General features: G+C 42.1%; 2 protein-coding genes across 3 annotated transcripts in view; both read left to right on the top strand.

Moving 5' to 3' along the window:
- The window catches only part of col13a1 (collagen, type XIII, alpha 1), an 86,395-nt gene extending 81,812 nt beyond the window's left edge, over positions 1 to 4,583 (top strand). The window contains exon 37 of the mRNA XM_060073105.1: positions 1,251 to 4,583. Coding sequence (XP_059929088.1) covers positions 1,251 to 1,280 — 30 coding nt within the window. The 3' untranslated portion in view covers positions 1,281 to 4,583. The remainder of the gene's footprint in view (positions 1 to 1,250) is intronic.
- Positions 4,584 to 4,709: 126 nt separating this feature from the next.
- Positions 4,710 to 19,176, top strand: LOC132473121 (cGMP-dependent protein kinase 2). Of its 2 annotated transcripts, none has more exons than XM_060073099.1 (20): positions 4,710 to 4,928; positions 5,358 to 5,590; positions 6,099 to 6,497; positions 8,225 to 8,391; positions 8,917 to 9,030; positions 9,924 to 10,029; positions 10,197 to 10,260; positions 10,349 to 10,426; positions 10,635 to 10,729; positions 10,955 to 11,023; positions 11,340 to 11,438; positions 11,639 to 11,786; positions 12,264 to 12,400; positions 14,481 to 14,570; positions 14,914 to 15,055; positions 15,338 to 15,501; positions 15,859 to 15,981; positions 16,569 to 16,631; positions 17,125 to 17,191; positions 18,262 to 19,176. In XM_060073099.1, the coding sequence occupies exons 2-20, from the start codon at positions 5,475 to 5,477 to the stop codon at positions 18,355 to 18,357; spliced, it is 2,337 nt and encodes a 778-aa protein (XP_059929082.1). In that variant the 5' UTR covers positions 4,710 to 4,928; positions 5,358 to 5,474; the 3' UTR covers positions 18,358 to 19,176. The 2 variants fall into 2 exon arrangements, with proteins under 2 accessions (XP_059929082.1, XP_059929084.1); XM_060073101.1 differs by lacking the exon at positions 4,710 to 4,928 and adding an exon at positions 4,974 to 5,155.
- Positions 19,177 to 19,183: the final 7 nt, after the last annotated feature.

Genomic DNA, 19,183 nt, shown 5'->3' with positions numbered 1-19,183 from the left:
ATTTTGTTTTTCGGATGTCTTGTATTGATCGGCTGTCTCTTCTGGTCTGTGGAACAGTGTAGAGTTCATTCATGTTTTTTGTCGGATTGACGTTTTGCTGCTGACCCGTCCAAGGCGAGCCTCTGCCAAGCCTCTGATACTCTCCTCTCCATCTGAACCACATATCTATGTATTACCGACTTCCACTGTTCCTTTCCTAGGAATTATTGATCCATATTATCGGCCGCTGTTCTCAGTAAGCTAACCTCGGTAAATGTTATGGCCAAAAATCAGTGTTGCCAAAAAAAGATGGACAGGAACGAGACCAGCGTTGAGCTGGATCCATTTTATGCTGCTCGTATGTTAAAAATATATATTTGTGTTTTGGCTTTGCTTTTGGGGCTTTTTATGTCGTTGTTGTTTTAGCCACAAGAGATTATGCTATGCCACCATTTGCTTCTTCGCTCTACAATACCTCGTATTAACTTATGCCATAGACACCCGCTGGTCTCGTTTATTGTTGTCTTAACAGTGTATTGTCAAGCTATGTTTTATAATAATGTACAATGTGTTGATTGTGTACAAAATGACAATCTGAATTAAACTTACCTTTTTAAGGATTGTTTTGTTTTTGTTTGTAAAAATGTGGTTCTTTTTGTCAGCACATCTGTGGTTCTTTTTTCTGTGAGTCAGCACATCATTTTGTTATTCTTTAATGAATCCTTCGTCCTAAAGCCTAGGTTGACATCAGAAATGTGCTTCAGGTTCAGAGGAACGTGGGAAGATAACATGCATTCACTGTGGGGTCTGCGATTAACTGCTCGGCCCAGAGCACACCAATGTTGTGTGTTTTTGTGTGCTGTGCTGTGTTGTGTTGTGTTGTGTGCGCTTTACCGCATGAAACCAGAATGAAGTGCCTGAGGTGAGTTTGATTTCAGTTAATCATAGAAAAATACTTTGCCACATTCAATGTAAGAAGAACCAAGAAGATTCTTACTAAGTATCATATTCTTATAAATATCATATTCTGTATTGAATATCAAAAAGCAAACAGTTAATGATAAATTCCAATCAATCTTACTTCTCTGTTCTTATGATTGATAACCTTGATAATATCTGAGATTATCAAGGAAACTCATTTAGATTCAGCAAGCCAATCTCCACATTTCAACAGTTTATAATGTTGATGCTGTTTCACACAGGGGAAAATAATACCAGAACTGTTTCAAATACAAACGTTAACAAACCTCCTACTCTTTTCTATTTCCAAGGGTCAACATCCCTTCCAGCTGGCCAGATAGACAAGCTGAGACCTTCTCAGCCTCTCTCTCTCTCTCATCGCGGCCAACAGGAAACATGAGGACGTTTGGAGAAATCTCTGGAGTTGTTTCACCCCGAGGGTTGTCCACTTTCATGGATGTTTTCCATCAGCTTGACGCCGGGCCAGTAAGTTGAGGCAGGCGAAAGGGGGCGAAGTGACTAAGAGACTGAAGACTAAAAAGTAGTGAATAGTTGTTCCACCTCCTCCCCTATCAAGCCCTTCAGTTGCCTCCTTTGCTGGGGACGCCAACACAGCAACGAGGAGGAAACGAAGAGCGTAGTCCATCTAGAATGCTCTGCGTTGTTTCACTTCACTGATATGGGAGGAATACGTCACCAGTTGTTCTTGATTTTCTGTTTCATACACGCACCAGCTCTACTGTCCCTGTGATATAAGAATTCAGAGCAGCTCGCAGGACAGATAGATATCATTTCTTTATGCTCTTGTGTTTCCACGAGAAAGCCAGCGTACTATTGGATACACTCTTTGATGATTCCTTATTAATGTTATCCAAATCACTGCCATCTCAAAGCCTCCTAACCCGAAGCTAAGTCGCTACCATAGCTTGCCAGACTCTTTGAAACCTGCATTGTAACGTTACACTCTAGTGTACACACACCTCGTCAAAGATAACATCCTAGTTAGCTCCCAGTTACTCAAAGTGTTCAAGGTCACCAGACATATGTGGTGGTGGTGTTGTAATTAATGTACAATATAAGAGAAAACACTTTTCTTTGTAAATCCTATTTGCTTGTTGTATATAGATTAGTCAACTTTGTTATATTCATTTCATTTAGCAATCAGAATGACCATTACCATAACCTAACCCTAGCCATGGGCAGCATTAAAAAAACACATTATATGATTATTTAGTTTAGTTATCAGATATGTTTTTGAAGGATTTTTGAAGATTTCTCTCAAATGAAACACACACTAAAGCCTGACTTGTCTTTTTGACAAATGATGTCATTATAAAGTATAAGTACCTGTACTATATCATGTCATTCAGTCCTATTACTATTTACTTGATTTGAATTGAAATCAAGTAATTATCTATCTTTTCAATCTATCTATAGTCTAATATTTATCAGGCGAAAAACAACCCTGTTCTATACCGTTAGAAGTTCTATAAGTTATACACAAACTTTCCTGTTTCATTCAACCTAATGAGCGGAATCATTCCTTACGTCGTCGTGACAACTGCCTTGTAAACAGACGGAGAACACAGCTGTGTGTATTTATTCTTCACTGTGTTTTTATTTGAATTTTCTTTATTTCCAGTATGGGGGGGGGGGGGGGGGGGGGGGGGTTAACTTGTTCAGCCAGTATTACCCTTGGACAGAGGAGGACCACAGGGTCATGTCCACAATCCTGCAGTCTTCTGTTACAGTAAACTGACCCCAAATACGTGATTTTCAACTTCACCATTTTCCCCACATAGGTTTTATGTTTTGTTTTGTATTTTTTCATGCGGGAATGAAATCCTGGTTCAGCCGATCCAGCTGCAGAACTTTGCCATTTATAATACACATCTATACCACAATGACCCTTGTAAGCACATGAAATATATTACACCACATACATAAACATTAAGGTGTACAATCGTGTTCAATTTGAAGCTCTCATGTGCAATGTGATGTGAGTATCAGACTGCGCATGTGCATGAGCAAATATAAATGGCTCTGTTTTATTCGTGAGTATTGGGTCACTGGTCACTGGCCTTTGCATGAAGGGGTTAATTGAGTGAAGGGTTAAATTTAGTCAAATTGTATTCTGGGTTTAAGTTCTCTGATGTTTTTAGGTAAATGAAATGCATCCTTGTAGGTCAAAATCGACATTTTGCCTTGAGAAATAAGAAACTTAAATTTGACTTAAATTTGGGAATGACTATTGTGGCTAATTTGATCGTCAAACTGAATCTAAGACACTGAATCAATGCTGACAATCAAATAGTGTCTTGGTCAGCCCTTCTGTTATATTTACTAAATTTAGAAGTTTATTTCGACTGTATTCAATTTCAAATTTGTGGTTTTCACCTTATATTATATATTTTTCTTGCTCTTTCTGCAACTACGGTATGCATCACAGAATAACTGAACAATGGTTTGCCATTTTATTGTCAAATGTTAAAATAACAGTTATATCTTTCTAGATAGGCCTACATTAAGGGCATGAAACAGTTTATTTTTAATGAACTAGGTTGAGATCTTTTGACGAAAAAATACCTTTTAGTGTTTTGAAGTCCTAAATATTTTCAGCAGTTATTTCACGTTTCATTTTATGTTTCATCAATGGTTTTATGGGTCTATTAAATGGAGGCTATTAGGAAAGACTAATATTTGTGTCAATTTGGATCAGCTTTACACACAATATCTGAAAAGGTTGACCATGTCAACATATTAATCTGTTATTATTGAACATTGTAATTGTGGAATATGATTGGGATCTACTATGATATTCAAAATCTTGCTTCACTTTGGAAAGGTAACTCTAAAATATTAGCAAATTATTGAAAAGAAATTAAGGGAATTTAATAATTTTTCTAATGATCACAATCAGGGTTGTCTATTGGTAAATCATGACCACACCATATAAGGGCATTATTTCACCATGAATTTGGTTTAAGTTTGGAATGTAAAGCTGATTCAACATCAAACCTATATTTCATTATTTGAAACGGTTGTGCAAAATAACATATGTATTATATTGAGGCATAGAGTTTAAATCATTTTGTTTGGATGTCTATTTTTAGCAGTTACTACACTATCTAGCGTATGGATAGGAGGGCATTATGTCGAACCGTTTTTGCATGCTGATGTTCTTTGTCATATGCAAGAAGCACAGTTTGTCATTGAATGCCAGTGTTGTTGACTTGGCTATATATTTTTTCTGAGATGTACATTTCTGCACAGTATATGAGGGGATCTGGTGAGCGAGGAGTTTGGCGGCCATTACAGATTTCGGAGGTTGAGTGCATTGGCATTGAACGACATTGAATCTAGATGTAAAAGTTTGTTTTCCAGCATTCAATGTGAGTTCCATCGAAAAAGTGACTGCAACTCACGGTCATTGTGTTTTTTTAATATATTGTATTGAGTGTGGTGTCTAAAATGTATGTGTTTATAAGATGACAATGGTTTTATTTTCAGAAGAAAAATATTTGTACTTTTTATAATCCACTAAAAGGCAGCTTTTGTCGCTGATTGATTGCCAAGACAAATTTACTGTTAAATGCAATATAAAAATGTCACTTAGTAAAAATAAAGAGGCATTTTCATCTTTATGGAGGGGGTTGTCATTTAAATGAAGAACAATTATATTATCTAGTATCAATGTGTTATTTTTCATATAAATCGATAGGTTATATACTGATCAATATTTAGGAAGAACATTAACACCGCTGGCCACAAGGGGGAAGCAAATATGATAAATCAGACTTGCTCCATGAAATAATCGTTGAGTGGCTGAAGAGCATCATAAGGTGGTTCTACTAAAGAGCCGCTGTGTGCCGACTCGAGCGTTCATTGCAACCCATTACAGAAATGGAATACTATCAAGTCAAATTGCACTAAAGACACAGGACATTGTACAAAACTCTGAACCCAGGAAAGTGTCCATGCTCTGCAAGGTAAGCCGAACGCCGGTTCTGCTCCCTAGCCTTGTCATGTTTGATGGGCTTATGTCTTGAGTGGCTTGTGTTTTGAGTATGAAAGGCTGGTCGTATGAAAGGCTGTTATTGCCGTCAAACATGAAGCGTACAGGTGGTTCTGAAGGTTCATGTCATCGAGGAGCGTTTCAATGAGCTTCTTAACGAATCATGTATTTTTCTTTGGCGTAGACTGAACCTGCATTGAGGTAGCAGTGATTATTGGGAATTGTTTGATAGTGTTATTTTTTAAAACGAACTTATTCAAACTAACTATTTGAAAGCCATTTCCCGGCATATATAACTATTATGTGAAATGCATTGCTCAATATTTTTTGTTAAACGGCTAAGTAGCCTACCTTTTCAGTCAGCGAAACCCGACGATATTTTTGCTCCCGTTTTATTCCACAGGGATTCTAGTAGCGATAACATTGACATGAAGCATTGCAAGCGGAGTGTTGCGTAAAGTAACCGGGAGCAGGACCAGAGGGACGGTGAGTGTGTGGGTCTGTACCCCGGGCCGGTCCTATGGTGGCCGGCCGAATCCTGGCCATGGGCAACGGTTCTATCAAAGCCCCGCGGGCGGAGCACAACATCTGCCTGTGCAACAGAGACCCCGCCGGCTGGGATGTGGAGCCCCTGAGGTTGGTCTCCGGTTCATTTTTACAGTATACATCTTTTTTTTTATTGGTCTTTATGACACATTTTACACATATACAGAATTTGTAAAAACGAGTTACGCACTCATTTGTCTTGTTAGGACGTTCTTCAAAGAGGTCTTGTTGAATCTTGTTGTGTTTGTGATTACTTTGTATTTTGAATTACATTCAGCACACTTGGATTAGTTTAGCCTATATACCTTTACTACCAATTAACTGCTATCTTACATTAGTTGAACTAATGTTAGTTAAAAAAGCCTCCTTTTTCTCTCGCCACCTCTCACCTCTCTCCTCATCTCTCACCTCTCTCCTCAACTTCACCGCTTTCCTTATCTCCCATCTCTCTCCTCAACTCTCCTCTCAATGCTTCTCCTTCCCCTCTCTCCCCCTCTCCTCTCCCCTCGCCCCTGCTCTCTTCTCTCTGCCCCTCCCTCCTCCTTGGTCTTCCTCTCCACCCTCTTCCTACCCCCTCCTCGCCCTCCACCTCCTCCAGACTACGTATCACCCACCTGGAGGAGAAGCTTTCCCAGCGGGAGAAGGACTTCCAGGTGCAGGAGCTGCAGATGCGTCTCCTCCGGCAGGAGCTGGATGCCAAAACCACTCAGGTGGAAAAGCTCCAGGACGCTATAGGCTGCTACAGCCACACCAACGGCCACCTGGTGGGGACTCTACCCGCACCACACACCCCCCCGCTGCCCCTGGCCAGTGTCATCGACCAGGGCTCCAGTAGCAGGTTCCACCGGGTGGCCGTAGAGGTCCACCGGCGCCTCAAGGCCAAGGAGGGGGTGTCGGCCGAGCCCACCTCAGGGGCCTACTCTGGGGGTGGAGGAGGGGGAGGTGGGGGTCGGGGGGTCTCTACCGCGGAGAGGGCTGTGGTCCGCAAAGACTCCAAGTAAGAAGACAGAGTGAATGACATGTCATGATATAATAATAACTATTATTATTATTTAATCAATTCTAATTATTATTATTATAACAATTGTAATAATAACGGATTAAACGGATGATAAACTAATTATCTAAATCTAAACTGTTTTAAATAACAATAGTAAGCTAATAAAAAAAAACTGTAAAATAGAAATAATTAACAATACCAAGTTCAAGTTTATTATAGCCATTTCAACAATAGAAAATACAGTTGATAGGCATGTGTTTTGGTATGCTCACATGTATCACACAGCAACAATAACAACACAACATAACAAGACAAAAAGCCAAAAACAGCAAATAAATAACAAGGAGTACAACACTTAACACACATAAAAAACACACAATGCATGGTTCGCAGAGAATTACAGCAGTACAGTACAGTGGTGCAAAAACTGCAAGTGAGGTAGACCATGAAGACCTTAAAGGCCTTAAAGTGCTTAGTGCTTGTTCAAGTGGCGTATAGCTTGTAGATAGGTACTATCCCTAAAGCGTGATGTTTTACTTGTGATGCTTCTGTACCTCCTCCCTGATGGTAAGAGTGTGAATAAGTGGTGTGCTGGATGAGAGGGGTCAGAGATGACGGTGGGTTCCATGATAGGGACTGGTGGATAGTAGTGCCTAAGAAATGGAAGGAGGAGACCCACTCCACAACTTGGCCATTAATGGAGATGGGAAGGTGCTGGCCTGCCTTTTTCCTATAGTCAATCATGAGTTCTTTGGTTTTGGTTGTATTTAGGATTAGGTTATTAGCTTCATACCACTGCAGCTGTTCAACCTCACTCCGGTAGGTAGATTCCTCCCTCATCAGATATGAGACCTATGACAGTGGTGTCATCTGCAATCTTTAGCATTTTGTCAGATGCAGAATTTGATGTACAATTATTAGTGTAAAGAGAAAATAGTAGAGGTGACAAGACACACCCTTGTGGGGTGCCAGTGTTCAGAACCCTTGGTGATGACACGTTCTTCTGGATTTTAACACACTGTTTTCTACTGGACAGGAAGTTTAAGATCCACCAAACCTAGTAAGCTAAAACCTAAATTTAGCAAGGTAATAATAATAAACAGGATGTTCTTTTTTGGCTAGTAAGCTAAAACCATCCAAACACCCGCGTCCTGTTTGTATAGTGTAGGTGATACTGTGTGTTTACATGAATGATTGTGTCAGTGGAAGCCTTCCATCCAACCTACTGTTGCCACTTCTGAGAGCTCTATTAGCATCGCAGGACAATAGAACCTCTTGGATCTGATGCAGCTCATTATTGGCTTCAATGACACAACCTGGGCTTGTCCCTCCCTCTTTCTTCTCTCTCTCTCTCTCTCTCTCTCTCTCTCTCTCTCTCTCTCTCTCTCTCTCTCTCTCTCTCTCTCTCTCTCTCTCTCTCTCTCTCTCTCTCTCTCTCTCTCTCTCTCTCTCTCTCTCTCTCTCTCTCTCTCTCTCTCTCTGTGTCTGTCTCTGTGTCTGTCTCTGTCTCTCTCTTTCTCAATCACTCTCCTCCCCTTAAGTCCCTTCCTCTCCTCTCTCTCCCCTCTCCTCCCTCCTCTCTCTTTTTCTTCTTCCGCTCTCCACTCCATCTTCATTTCCCTCTGTCTCTCCACCTCCATCACTTTAACTCCTCTCGCCCCCCTCCGCTCTCTCCCCCTGTATTTATCCATGTGTTTATTGTATTTGTTTGTTTGTGTCCCCAGTACCAAAAGGCTTATCAACGCTGCGATGGTGAAGAATGACTTCCTGAAGAAGCTGGAGCCCCAGCACCTGAGGGACATGGTGGACTGCATGTACCCCAGGAAGTACACCCAGGGGCAGCTCGTCATCCAGGAAGGGGAGCCTGGGAACTACCTCTACGTGCTCGCAGGTCATATCTGCTCAAAGCACGCGGTCATCATAAGACATGCCTGTTTGTTTCTCTGTTTCAGCTCCTTCTTAAAGGAGAGTCAAACCGCAACACGACGTGTAGATTGGTCTGCATTCGATGACCCCCTAGATAGGTTAAACACATGCTTTTGTGTTTCTGATTATTTGAAAAATTAATCAGACTCTTTTTTGCTTTTCGGTGTCCGAATTTGCGCTCAGGTTTGTGTACATTTTGGGTCTGAAACGCTATACTGCCCCCTTGTGTACGCATTAAGGGGACTGGGAAATGTCAATGCGGGCAGTTCTGCGAAAATCCCCGTTGTGTATCTGAGTCTCGACGCATCATCGTTGCAAAGTGTTAACACAGTCGAAGAGCCTTAAAACTTCGACTGTGAGAGAGGAGGGGAGGCAAGAGGCCGAGGGAGGGTAAAGGAGGAGAGGAGAGGAGGAGCAAGGAGAGGCGAGAAGAGGGATTAGGATCCCAATAATCATGAAACACAACTTTGTCTCTATGTGGTCTCCACAGAGGGTCTTCTGGAGGTCATCCAGAATGGTAAACTGCTTGGAGAGATGCGTCCAGGGACCGCCTTCGGAGAACTGGCGATATTGTACAACTGTAAAAGAACCGCCACCGTCAAAGGTAACGTGGATAACCCCTGACGAGTCTCTGTTTCCACTGTCTAGCCCTCCCCTTTCCCCTTAACGCCCTGTCTGTATTACGGGTCCAACCCCTTACCTACTCCTTAATAACCTGTCTGTATTAATTGTCTAATCCCTTACCTACTCCTTAATGACCCGTCTGTATAAAATGCCCCTTTTCCTACTCCTTTATGACTGTGTCTGTATTAACTGTCTAGACCCATACCTGTCTAACCCCCTGCCTACCCCTTAATGACAATGCTTGCTCCTTAATTAACTCTCTCTCACTGTCTTTGGATAAAAGCGTCTCATAAATTAGAACTAATTAGCAAACCATTGAAGCATTGGCCCTTGTCAAACACAGAGGAATGACTTGTCACACAGGGGACTCCAGGTTTCCTGTGTTTGACAACCGTATCTCTTTCGAGAGATCATTGCAGCCAGAGTTAATTATTCCCTTTGTGACCAATCCCAAGGGGAACCATATTGTTTAAAAATTCGTCATCCACTAATGTGTGTCTAAGAATCCTACTCTCCTTTGTGACCTGTGTCTCATGCACAAAATATGCAATGAAAGAATCCAAATATTTGAAAACAAAATGATCAAAAGTAATGTATAAGAATACCTGTTACCTGTTATCAAATAGTTGTAGGATATTTTCCAAATTCTCAGAATTTGAAAAATGTTTCACACAGATTATGCAAATGAGAGATATTGCCGTACGGATCGAATCTCATTCCCAATCCCAAATCATACAGTACATTTTGTATCATTGATCAAAATGTATCCTCAATTATAAAACAAGACTGCCCTTAGGTAGTTTCAAGAAGCTTGAAACATGTGGCTAATGTCCTTCATCTTCTCTGGATGTTATTGGTGTCGCTCTTGAGCAGCTGTGTCCTGCGCTCTCATCTGGGTGTTGGACCGGCAGACCTTCCAGAGCATCATGATGAGGACCACAAAGGCTCGCCATGAAGAATACTTTAACTTCCTACGCAGGTAGACACTCACCCTATTGCTGAACAACCATCGGTAGAACAAGTAATTAAACAGCTAAAGTAACAAAGTGAAACATTATATATATATTCTCTCTCTCTCTCTCTCTCTCTCTCTCTCTCTCTCTCTCTCTCTCTCTCTCTCTCTCTCTCTCTCTCTCTCTCTGTCAGTGTTTCTCTGCTTAAGGAACTACCTGAGGAAAAGCTGGCAAAGATCGCTGATTGCCTTGAAGTTGTGAGTGTCCTTTGGTAAATTACATGTACAGATGGGTCTATTTGTTTGTATCTAAACCATGACAAACAAATTGTTATTTTTCTCATAGGATTATTTTAATAGAGGAGAGTTTATTATCCGAGAGGGAGAAGAGGGTAACACTTTCTTCATCATAGCAAAAGGAGAGGTGAGATGTCTTCCAAAATAATCCTGACCCAGTCGTGGCTATGTCTCGACTAATAATCCTAATGCAACCTTGTACCGTATGCCATGAATTGGAAGTGAAAGGTCACTGAACAAAGATAAATCATTTTAACTAACAGATCAAATAACATCAAATATTCAAAAAATAATTACAAGAGTAAGACTGGATCTGTGGGTGGTGCTGTGTGCAGGTGTCGGTCACCCAGACCACAGAGGCCCACGGTCAGCCCAAGGAGATCAAAACGCTGGGCGTGGGAGACTACTTTGGAGAGAAGGCCCTCATAAGGTACACTTACACACAGATATGATGTTGCTCTGCTTGTGTGGAGCAAATATGCACTGCTTTGCAGTTTAACAACTGATAATTCTCTCTCCATGCCCTGTGTAACTTACTAGAATGCTACGGAGAGTAATTAAAAGTGTAAAAGAAAAGATTTGAGGGATATTTGTCTTACTGTTTTTTTTTTTTCATTTAAACTGCTTTTAGTAATTTAGCAATTTGTCTCCACAGCGAAGATGTCCGCTCGGCCAATATCGTCTGCAACACCAACGACACCCAGTGCCTGGTGGTGGACAGAGAGTGAGTTGTCGAGACGAGGAGGTCATTCTTACTGTTGGAGATGGTTGCATTGAGTAAAGATCCATTTTGTTTAGGGCTTAGTTGGGTTTAGCTCAGTTTAGTTTAGCTTGGGTGAGTTTGGCTGGGTTTAGTTTGGCTCAGGTGGGTATTGAATTGAGTTAAGCTCCATTTTGTTTAGGCTTAGTTGGGTTTAGCTCAGTTTAGTTAAGCTTGGGTGGAGTTTGGTTTAATTTCTCCAGACCATTGGTGTTAATGTACTTTCCCTTTAGAAACGTAACCAGATGGTTAGAAGGTGTGTTCTCTGTGTCCTCTGTAGGAACTTTAACCAGATGGTGGGAACGTACGAGGAACTGCAGGCTTATCTGAAGGAATACGTAGAGGAACTCTCCCGCAGCGACGTGAAGAGAAACGCTCTGTGAGTGCAATGGATAACGCAGACAATCACGCACGCACAAGCACACATGCATGCAAAAACACACACAAGTACGCGCGCAAAGAAACACAAAATTATGAAAAAATAAAAATAATAAAGTATGAATTCCAATTTTTTTATATATATATATGTTGGCATTCCCGGCCATAGGGGTAAACATAAAGTGAGAATGTGTGTTTCAGGCCCCAGTCCCCGCAGGCAGACTCCCCGACGCAGCAGGAGTGGCGTCGGCTGCAGGACCGCCTGGCCCTGCTCCCCCACCACCTGCCCTTCCACAGGCTGGAGGTCATCGCCACCCTGGGCGTGGGGGGCTTCGGTCGCGTGGTACTGGTGAGCAGGACCGGGAGGACGCCGTCTGAGGCGCTGACATGTTCATTACTACGTCCTGTTTACTGACTGCTTACTATCTACGAGGGCTGCGCTCAACCAAAGACATTTTGGTAGACTGAAATGCAACATGCTCTTTAACCAATCGATTAGTCGATGGGGACGAGATTATCTGCACGTCATCTCTAGAATAATTGAATCGGCCACAGTGCACTGAATGCCCTCTACCTGGTGAGCAGAGTTTACATTACACTATTTGGTCATACTTTTTTAACACAATGATGCAACACCTTTGCGACAACTTTTTTGACATGGTTTCAATTAGTTTGGCGACGACATTTAAGAGGTCTTTCTATCCACTCAAAGATACGCAACGGCAATATAATGCAAGAGGAATCAAACTCAAATATCTATATCAAGTCACAATAAGACATTTAAAAGCATTCACACACACGTTGTTTCTCCCTGGTTGTGTGTCAGGTGAAGCTGGAGGACGAGAGCTCCACCTTCGCCCTGAAGTGCATCAAGAAGAAACACATCGTGGACACCAGGCAGCAGGAACACATCTACTCTGAGAAGAACATCCTGCAGCTCACCAACTCACCCTTCATAGTCAGGTAGAGGAACATGTAGCTCACCAACTCACCCTTCATAGTCAGGTAGAGAGAGGAACATGTAGCTCACCAACTCACCCTTCAGTCAGGTAGAGAGAGGAACATGTAGCTAACCAACTCACCCTTCAGTCAGGTAGAGAGAGGAACATGTAGCTAACCAACTCACCCTTCAGTCAGGTAGAGGAACATGTAGCTCACCAACTCATCCTTCATAGTCAGGTAGAGAGAGAGGAACATGTAGCTAACCAACTCATCCTTCATAGTCAGGTAGAGAGAGAGGAACATGTAGCTAACCAACACAGTAACCCTTCATAGTCAGGTAGAGAGAGGAACATGTAGCTCACCAACTCACCCTTCATAGTCAGGTAGAGAGAGGAACATGTAGCTAACCAACTCAGCCTTCATAGTCAGGTAGAGAGAGAGGAACATGTAGCTAACCAACTCACCCTTCATAGTCAGGTAGAGAGAGAGGAACATGTAGCTGACCAACTCACCCTTCATAGTCAGGTAGAGAGAGGAACATGTAGCTGACCAACTCACCCTTCATAGTCAGGTAGAGAGAGAGGAACATGTAGCTAAACTCACCCTTCATAGTTGCACAGCACTAGAGGGTAGTTAGCATTATCTGTCTAATGTGCATGTTGTAATATTTTTTACCCGTGTCTAATTAGAGCAGACACAAACAGTGTTTGTTCTCAGTTTGCAGACAGAAGCGTTCTCCTGAGGTATCATCGTAGATGTGCTCTGGTGCTCTGGGCTTTGTTTTGGCCGTTAATTCACCATTATGCAACACAGCAGAACACATCCAATCAACTGAATCTGGAAATGTATGCAGCGGGAATGGAACCGACGTTTCCAAAAAGAGGGGGATGGAAAACAGGATAAAAGGACCGACCATGGTACTCTTAGAAAAGATGAAAGAGATTCGCAATTGATCGGGCGATTTGAGTGTGACAGGGAAAATGACATGCGCAGCCAATTAAAAAAGGACATTCTCACGTTTTCTAACCATCACAGCTAGAATAAGCACATCAATAATTCCCAAATGTGGTTAGGCATACCCTAGAGGAGGGGGGGCATGACAAGGTTCTCTGTACAAAACTAAATTGACATTGATTGTTGTAGTTAAAGACCAGAAATATGAAAGTATGCCATAGCTTCTCTTATTTTTAACACCCTAGGCCTTTACAATATTAATGATATGAATGATATTAATTTACGCTTACATTTTATTATTAAAATATAATTTAAAGGGAAACAGAAAAAATAAAATGGTTGGGGAACAGGGAAATTAATCCTTTATCTTCGACGCTGAGGGAGGAGAGATTATATGCTTTGAGAGTTGGAGACCCAGAGGGGCCCCGAAGGTCAGAGTGAAGGTTTCCCAGGGAGGTTTCCAGGGCGCGCAGGCCAGGGGAATGCCGCTGAGTGCTCCCTCTCTCTCTCACTCTCTTTGCCTCTGTATCTTTCCCTCTTTTCCTCTCCTCCTTGCTCCCTTTTTTCTCTCTGACATTTCACACACAAAAGCTTCTTGGGAAATGCTGCCATGGCCTGACACTCAAGGCCTGGGGATTCGGGCAGGAGAAGAAGTTCATTTTAGCTCTTATTTCTGTTGTTTTGCTTGTCTTGATGTGGAGGAAACGTTATAGAGTGAGAAGCCATTTTTGGACTGTTGTGTGTCTTGTTGGGTTTGAAACAGCAGCATGTATCCAATCTTTGAAACAGTTTAAAGTCCTTTCTGTTTGTCAGAACCTTAAGTTTGTTATGTTCCAAATAATTCTCACAACCTGTATCCTTTTGTTACAACCAAGCCACACCCCCAGTTATTGATTCCTCAGGTTAACCTTCCAGGTTATTCTGCATATTTGCATTTTGGACAATGACAAATTAAATTAATTTAAAAGTCCTTTGTGTGTGTGTGTGTGTGTGTGTGTGTGTGTGTGTGTGTGTGTGTGTGTGTGTGTGTGTGTGTGTGTGTGTGTGTGTGTGTGTGTGTGTGTGTGTGTGTGTGTGTGTGTGTGTGTGTGTGTGTGTGTGTGTGTGTGTGTGTGTGTGTGTGTGTGCCTGCATGCGTGTTCTCCAGGTTGTTCCGGACCTTCAGGGATGACAGGTGTGTGTACCTGCTTCTGGAAGCCTGTCTGGGAGGAGAGCTGTGGAGTGTGCTTAGAGACATGTGAGTGGAGCTCTAATATTAGCAAAGTATCCTGCTGTTTAATATATTATTGTACGTCACTTGGCACAGCAGTTATCATGATGAATGTACTAAACAAATCTTTCATTTCAGGCAAATTCATCAGTATTAGTCTGACCAGCAAATCAAATCACGTATAAAAAATTTGTGGATTTTTTTATTAGCTTGCTTTTTTCCTGATAATTACCATCACATTTTGTTAAGTGGTTCGTCAGCTTACATAGGAACGAGTTACAGCCGCCGACCAATCAGAGCGATGAATCAGCATGAGCTGATGTATGCCCCCTCAGTTGGACTGAGAACAACGTGTCTTTTCTTGCTCCAGGAACTTCTTTGATGACCCGACGGGCCGGTTCTGCATCGGCTGTGTGCTGGAGGCCTTCGAGTACCTCCACATCCGGGGCATCGTGTACCGGGACCTGAAGCCAGAGAACCTTCTGCTCGACTCGGAGGGCTACGTCAAAATGGTCTCCTGGTCACTGGATTGATCATTTTCAAGCTGTATACCCCCCCCCTATATATTATATCTGTATTATTATTAATTATTATATAAATAGATGTATTTGTATTTAATTTATCTACTTTATTTGTGAATTATAATAATAAGACATAAACTGTTTTGAATGTGTTTATTGTATTATATATCGTTTTATTGATTCCCACCAGATTTCCCCTAGAAGATCGTTTCTGTTTCACGTTTGCTTTACTGTCGCAAATGTCTACATTTGTACTTTTCCGTTGTTTCTCAGGCAGATTTTGGCTTCGCTAAGAGGATCGGCCTGGGGAAGAAGACCTGGACATTCTGCGGGACCCCGGAGTATGTGGCCCCGGAGGTGGTCATGAACAAGGGCCATGACTTTGGGGCCGACTGCTGGTCCCTGGGAATACTCATCTTTGAGCTGCTCACTGGAAAGTAAGTGATGAGCTAGAGGACAAAAACACATTTATAATGACTGTAATAATAACACTTTTTTCGGGTTGCATAACGGCAACTCATGAAAACACTTCTGAATACAATAGGCTACAAATGAAACAAAACTTTTTTACTATTTATGTGGTTGCAAAACTATATAATTAAGATTTTGTTGCTTATTATCATTAAAAAAATATTTATAAATCATTACCCAAAAATATGTATTTTTCAACCATGTCGGTTACATCTATGCGCTGCTGTGTTAAAGGAAACATATTTAAGGAGTTGAATGCAAAATAGGTGTTCAGAGCATAGGGGGGGCGTCCTCACCGAGGTCCGTGTTGGTCTCTTCCCCAGCCCGCCGTTCTCCGGCACAGACCCCATTAAGATCTACACCATGGTGCTCCACGGCATCGAGAAGGTCGACTTCCCCAAGAGGATCGGCAAGCGGCCGGATGACCTCATCAGGAGGCTCTGCAGGTGATGAGGCCCCAACCCCTCCCCCTCCCCCTCACCTTAATTCGAGCCAGCGTCTGAATTCACTGTCAGTCGCTTCGGGTGAACACATCTGCTGCATGTCTAAATAATGAGTATGTGGCTGGTGATTGCTTTGTGGCCGGGCCCCATGCTGAGAGAGACGCGGGGGGTAAATGGCAGTTTGTCGTCGTATTAGCTCGTAATGGCGGTGGAGCCGAGAGCAGGACCTGAGGTTGTTAGATTAGATTAACAGCATTAGCTCCTTGTTTTTTAATGTGATCTGCTGCTGCTGCCTCCATGTACTCTCATTTAGCCAGGCCTGTGATAGGCTAATTCAATATTGCTGCTAATCGTTTGTACGGTATGGACAACAAATGAACGGCACAAGATGTCCGATATCGTACCTGAAAGTACCTTATATAACTATTCTAATTTAACTTCCACACATCCTGGTGTATAGACTGTATAGAATTCATCCATTCATTTAAAAAAGATGTGCCCTGGGATTTGTGAATGTGGTTAAAACATCCATATCTTGAGAGTTGATACAATACAAATGGATGATCCAGAACCCTGTGTGTTCCTCTTAGGCTCAACCCGGTGGAGAGACTAGGTAACAAGAAGAACGGCATCCTCGACATTAAGAAGCACAAGTAAGTTGGCACAGCTGACCTGTCATGTTTTTCACCTATCCATCAGATTCTACCTGTTCACTGAGCGATTCTGTGTATGTGTATGTGTGTGTGTGTGTGTGTGTGTGTGTGTGTGTGTGTGTGTGTGTGTGTGTGTGTGTGTGTGTGTGTGTGTGTGTGTGTGTGTGTGTGTGTGGTCGTGCGTACACCATGCACCTGTGTATATCATGTGTGTGTTCATGAGTGATTAGCATAAATGTATAATGATATATATAATAATCCATATACAACTGAATATTATGCATCATATAACCCATCTCTTTAAAAGAGCATTTAGCTAAACTTTCTTTGAGGTTCCCCCTTTTAATCGTTTTTTTTTTCTCTGAAGCACTTTGAGATTCTTGAATATAAAGTGCATTATAAATACAATTTATTATTATTATTATTATTATTATTATTATACGATTCAACTTACTATAGTGGGTGTCATGTGACCTTGTCATCCCTCGTGGAGGTGGTTCCAGGGCTTCAACTGGGACGGCTTGCGGCACCAGAGGCTTGTATCCCCCCTGAAGAGAGAGGTAATGGCTGTCCCCCCCCCCCAACCGTCATTACATGCCACCCCCCATTATTTCATCACTCCCCCCCCCCCCCCCCCCCCCCAACCCCACACATCTATCGGAGCACTTCAGTGTTTTTTATTCCAAGTGCTGTGACATCGGGAAAGTGTCGTCCCAATGAGGGCATTGTAGCCTGGCTGTGTCTGTGATGGGTTGGTGAGGGGACGTCATGGTATTGGTTTACGTGTCACAAGATAAAGTCAATATTTGCTCATTTGAAACAATCAGCCCTCACGGCCCTTGTGCTCGGTTCTTCCGGGGACTTGTACTATAATGGAGGCTTGACACCAACAGCTGTTTTGGTTTGTATTTGGAGGCATGTGTAAATATAAAAGGAGTTCAAAGAAAGACACAGGCTCATTTCAATAACTAATATTAATTATGAAATCTTATTTTTTGTTTTCTTATTTTAATTGGTTATGATTTATTTAGTTTGTCACTGTTTTTTAAGTTGAAAACGGTTTTATATGGTACTTAATAAATTATTTGAAAATCAATAACGTCCTAGCTTATCGATACTGCTATCCAGACTACTGGGTCCTGTAACGTGACGTTATGTCCAGAGAGACGAGTCATGTTGTACACATCAAATCACTGGGCCGCAAACACACATCGATTGCCTTGCCAGCTCCACAGCCACCAAGTGAGATATTCCATCCAGCTACTTTTCTGATTCCCAAATTTCTATATTATCGGCCCTCCCTTAAATTTTAGGTGAATACTCAAACCTCTTTGCAAGGCTTTACATTTCTCATCTCCAGTTTCCCTGCCCTGTGACTGTATATATATATACCGTATATCGTTTTTTTTTTTAGATGTATTTATTTCAAACTTTCATCATTGGTATCGATCAAGACTCAGATCATTAAGCCTTCTCAGAAATGGTATCAATATCAATGAAGATTAATGATCCCCGTCCATGCGTGTTATTGCTGCGTCCAGTGCTTCTCTTGCGCTCAACGAAACATCCCTATTCAATCTCTAAGTGGATAATGAGACAGTGCTAACCGCTGGGCGTGGTGTTTTGCTAGGTGCGAGGGCCGTTGGACCACAGCCACTTTGACGTGTTCCCCCCTGACCTGGAGGAACCCCCAGAGGAGCTGTCTGGCTGGGACAAAAACTTCTGAAGACCTCCATGCTATTCCTGGGTCTGCTGCGCCCGAATCAGACCTTGAACAAAACAGACATTCTGCGGCTTCTAAAACACCACAAACACGGAAGTTGTCCTTCCTGCTGTAGATGAAGAAGTGCAGAATTTTACTGAATTGTTTATGGGAACATTTTCCTAAATTCCCTCTCTTTTGATACTGTATACACCATTTCTCAGACAATGGGTTTGACAACTCAAATCAACTCTTTTCTACATGGGATCTTTTGTACTAATGGTATTCATACGTATATTTGACAGCGTGGGCCTGGCTTGCTCTGAGAGCTATGCTCCCTTGGAGGTCATGATATCCTACTTGCGTGCGAGTCTATATTGTTGTGAGCTTGTGGCTTTTGGGATTGCTATTATTTGAAATGGTTATTGAGACCGAGAAAGCCGGTCCTACTGGAAGGATGCTCATTGGCTGGGTCAGAGGTCGTAGAGGCACAGCTGCATAGCATCAGACCTGAATGTAATGAACACACAAGCAACGGATTGACCTGAAGTGCCAAAAATGAAGAACAGGTCAATGCCTAAAACGCACTATGTATGACTATGTGTGTATCACATAAGTTGTTGAAGAAACCTGTCCACATCTAGGACTAGAATCTTTTCAAAGATGACCACTTTTTCAAGGACTAGTCATCCTTCACACCTGAGCGACATGTATGTTTTAAGGAATTTTCTTCTGTATTTTTGTCCTAAATTAGCAATTTGCTAATGCCTCTCTTAACTGTATTTCTAAATGTGATTTTCATGTTGAGGATGAAAATACAATTAAAATGTTTCTTTAATACGAGTTCAGT

Source organism: Gadus macrocephalus, chromosome 15, assembly GCF_031168955.1.
Source record: "Gadus macrocephalus chromosome 15, ASM3116895v1".
Lineage (NCBI taxonomy): Eukaryota > Metazoa > Chordata > Actinopteri > Gadiformes > Gadidae > Gadus > Gadus macrocephalus.
The sequence above is the reverse complement of the archived record's forward strand: the minus strand, read 5'-3'. Positions and strand labels throughout refer to the sequence as shown.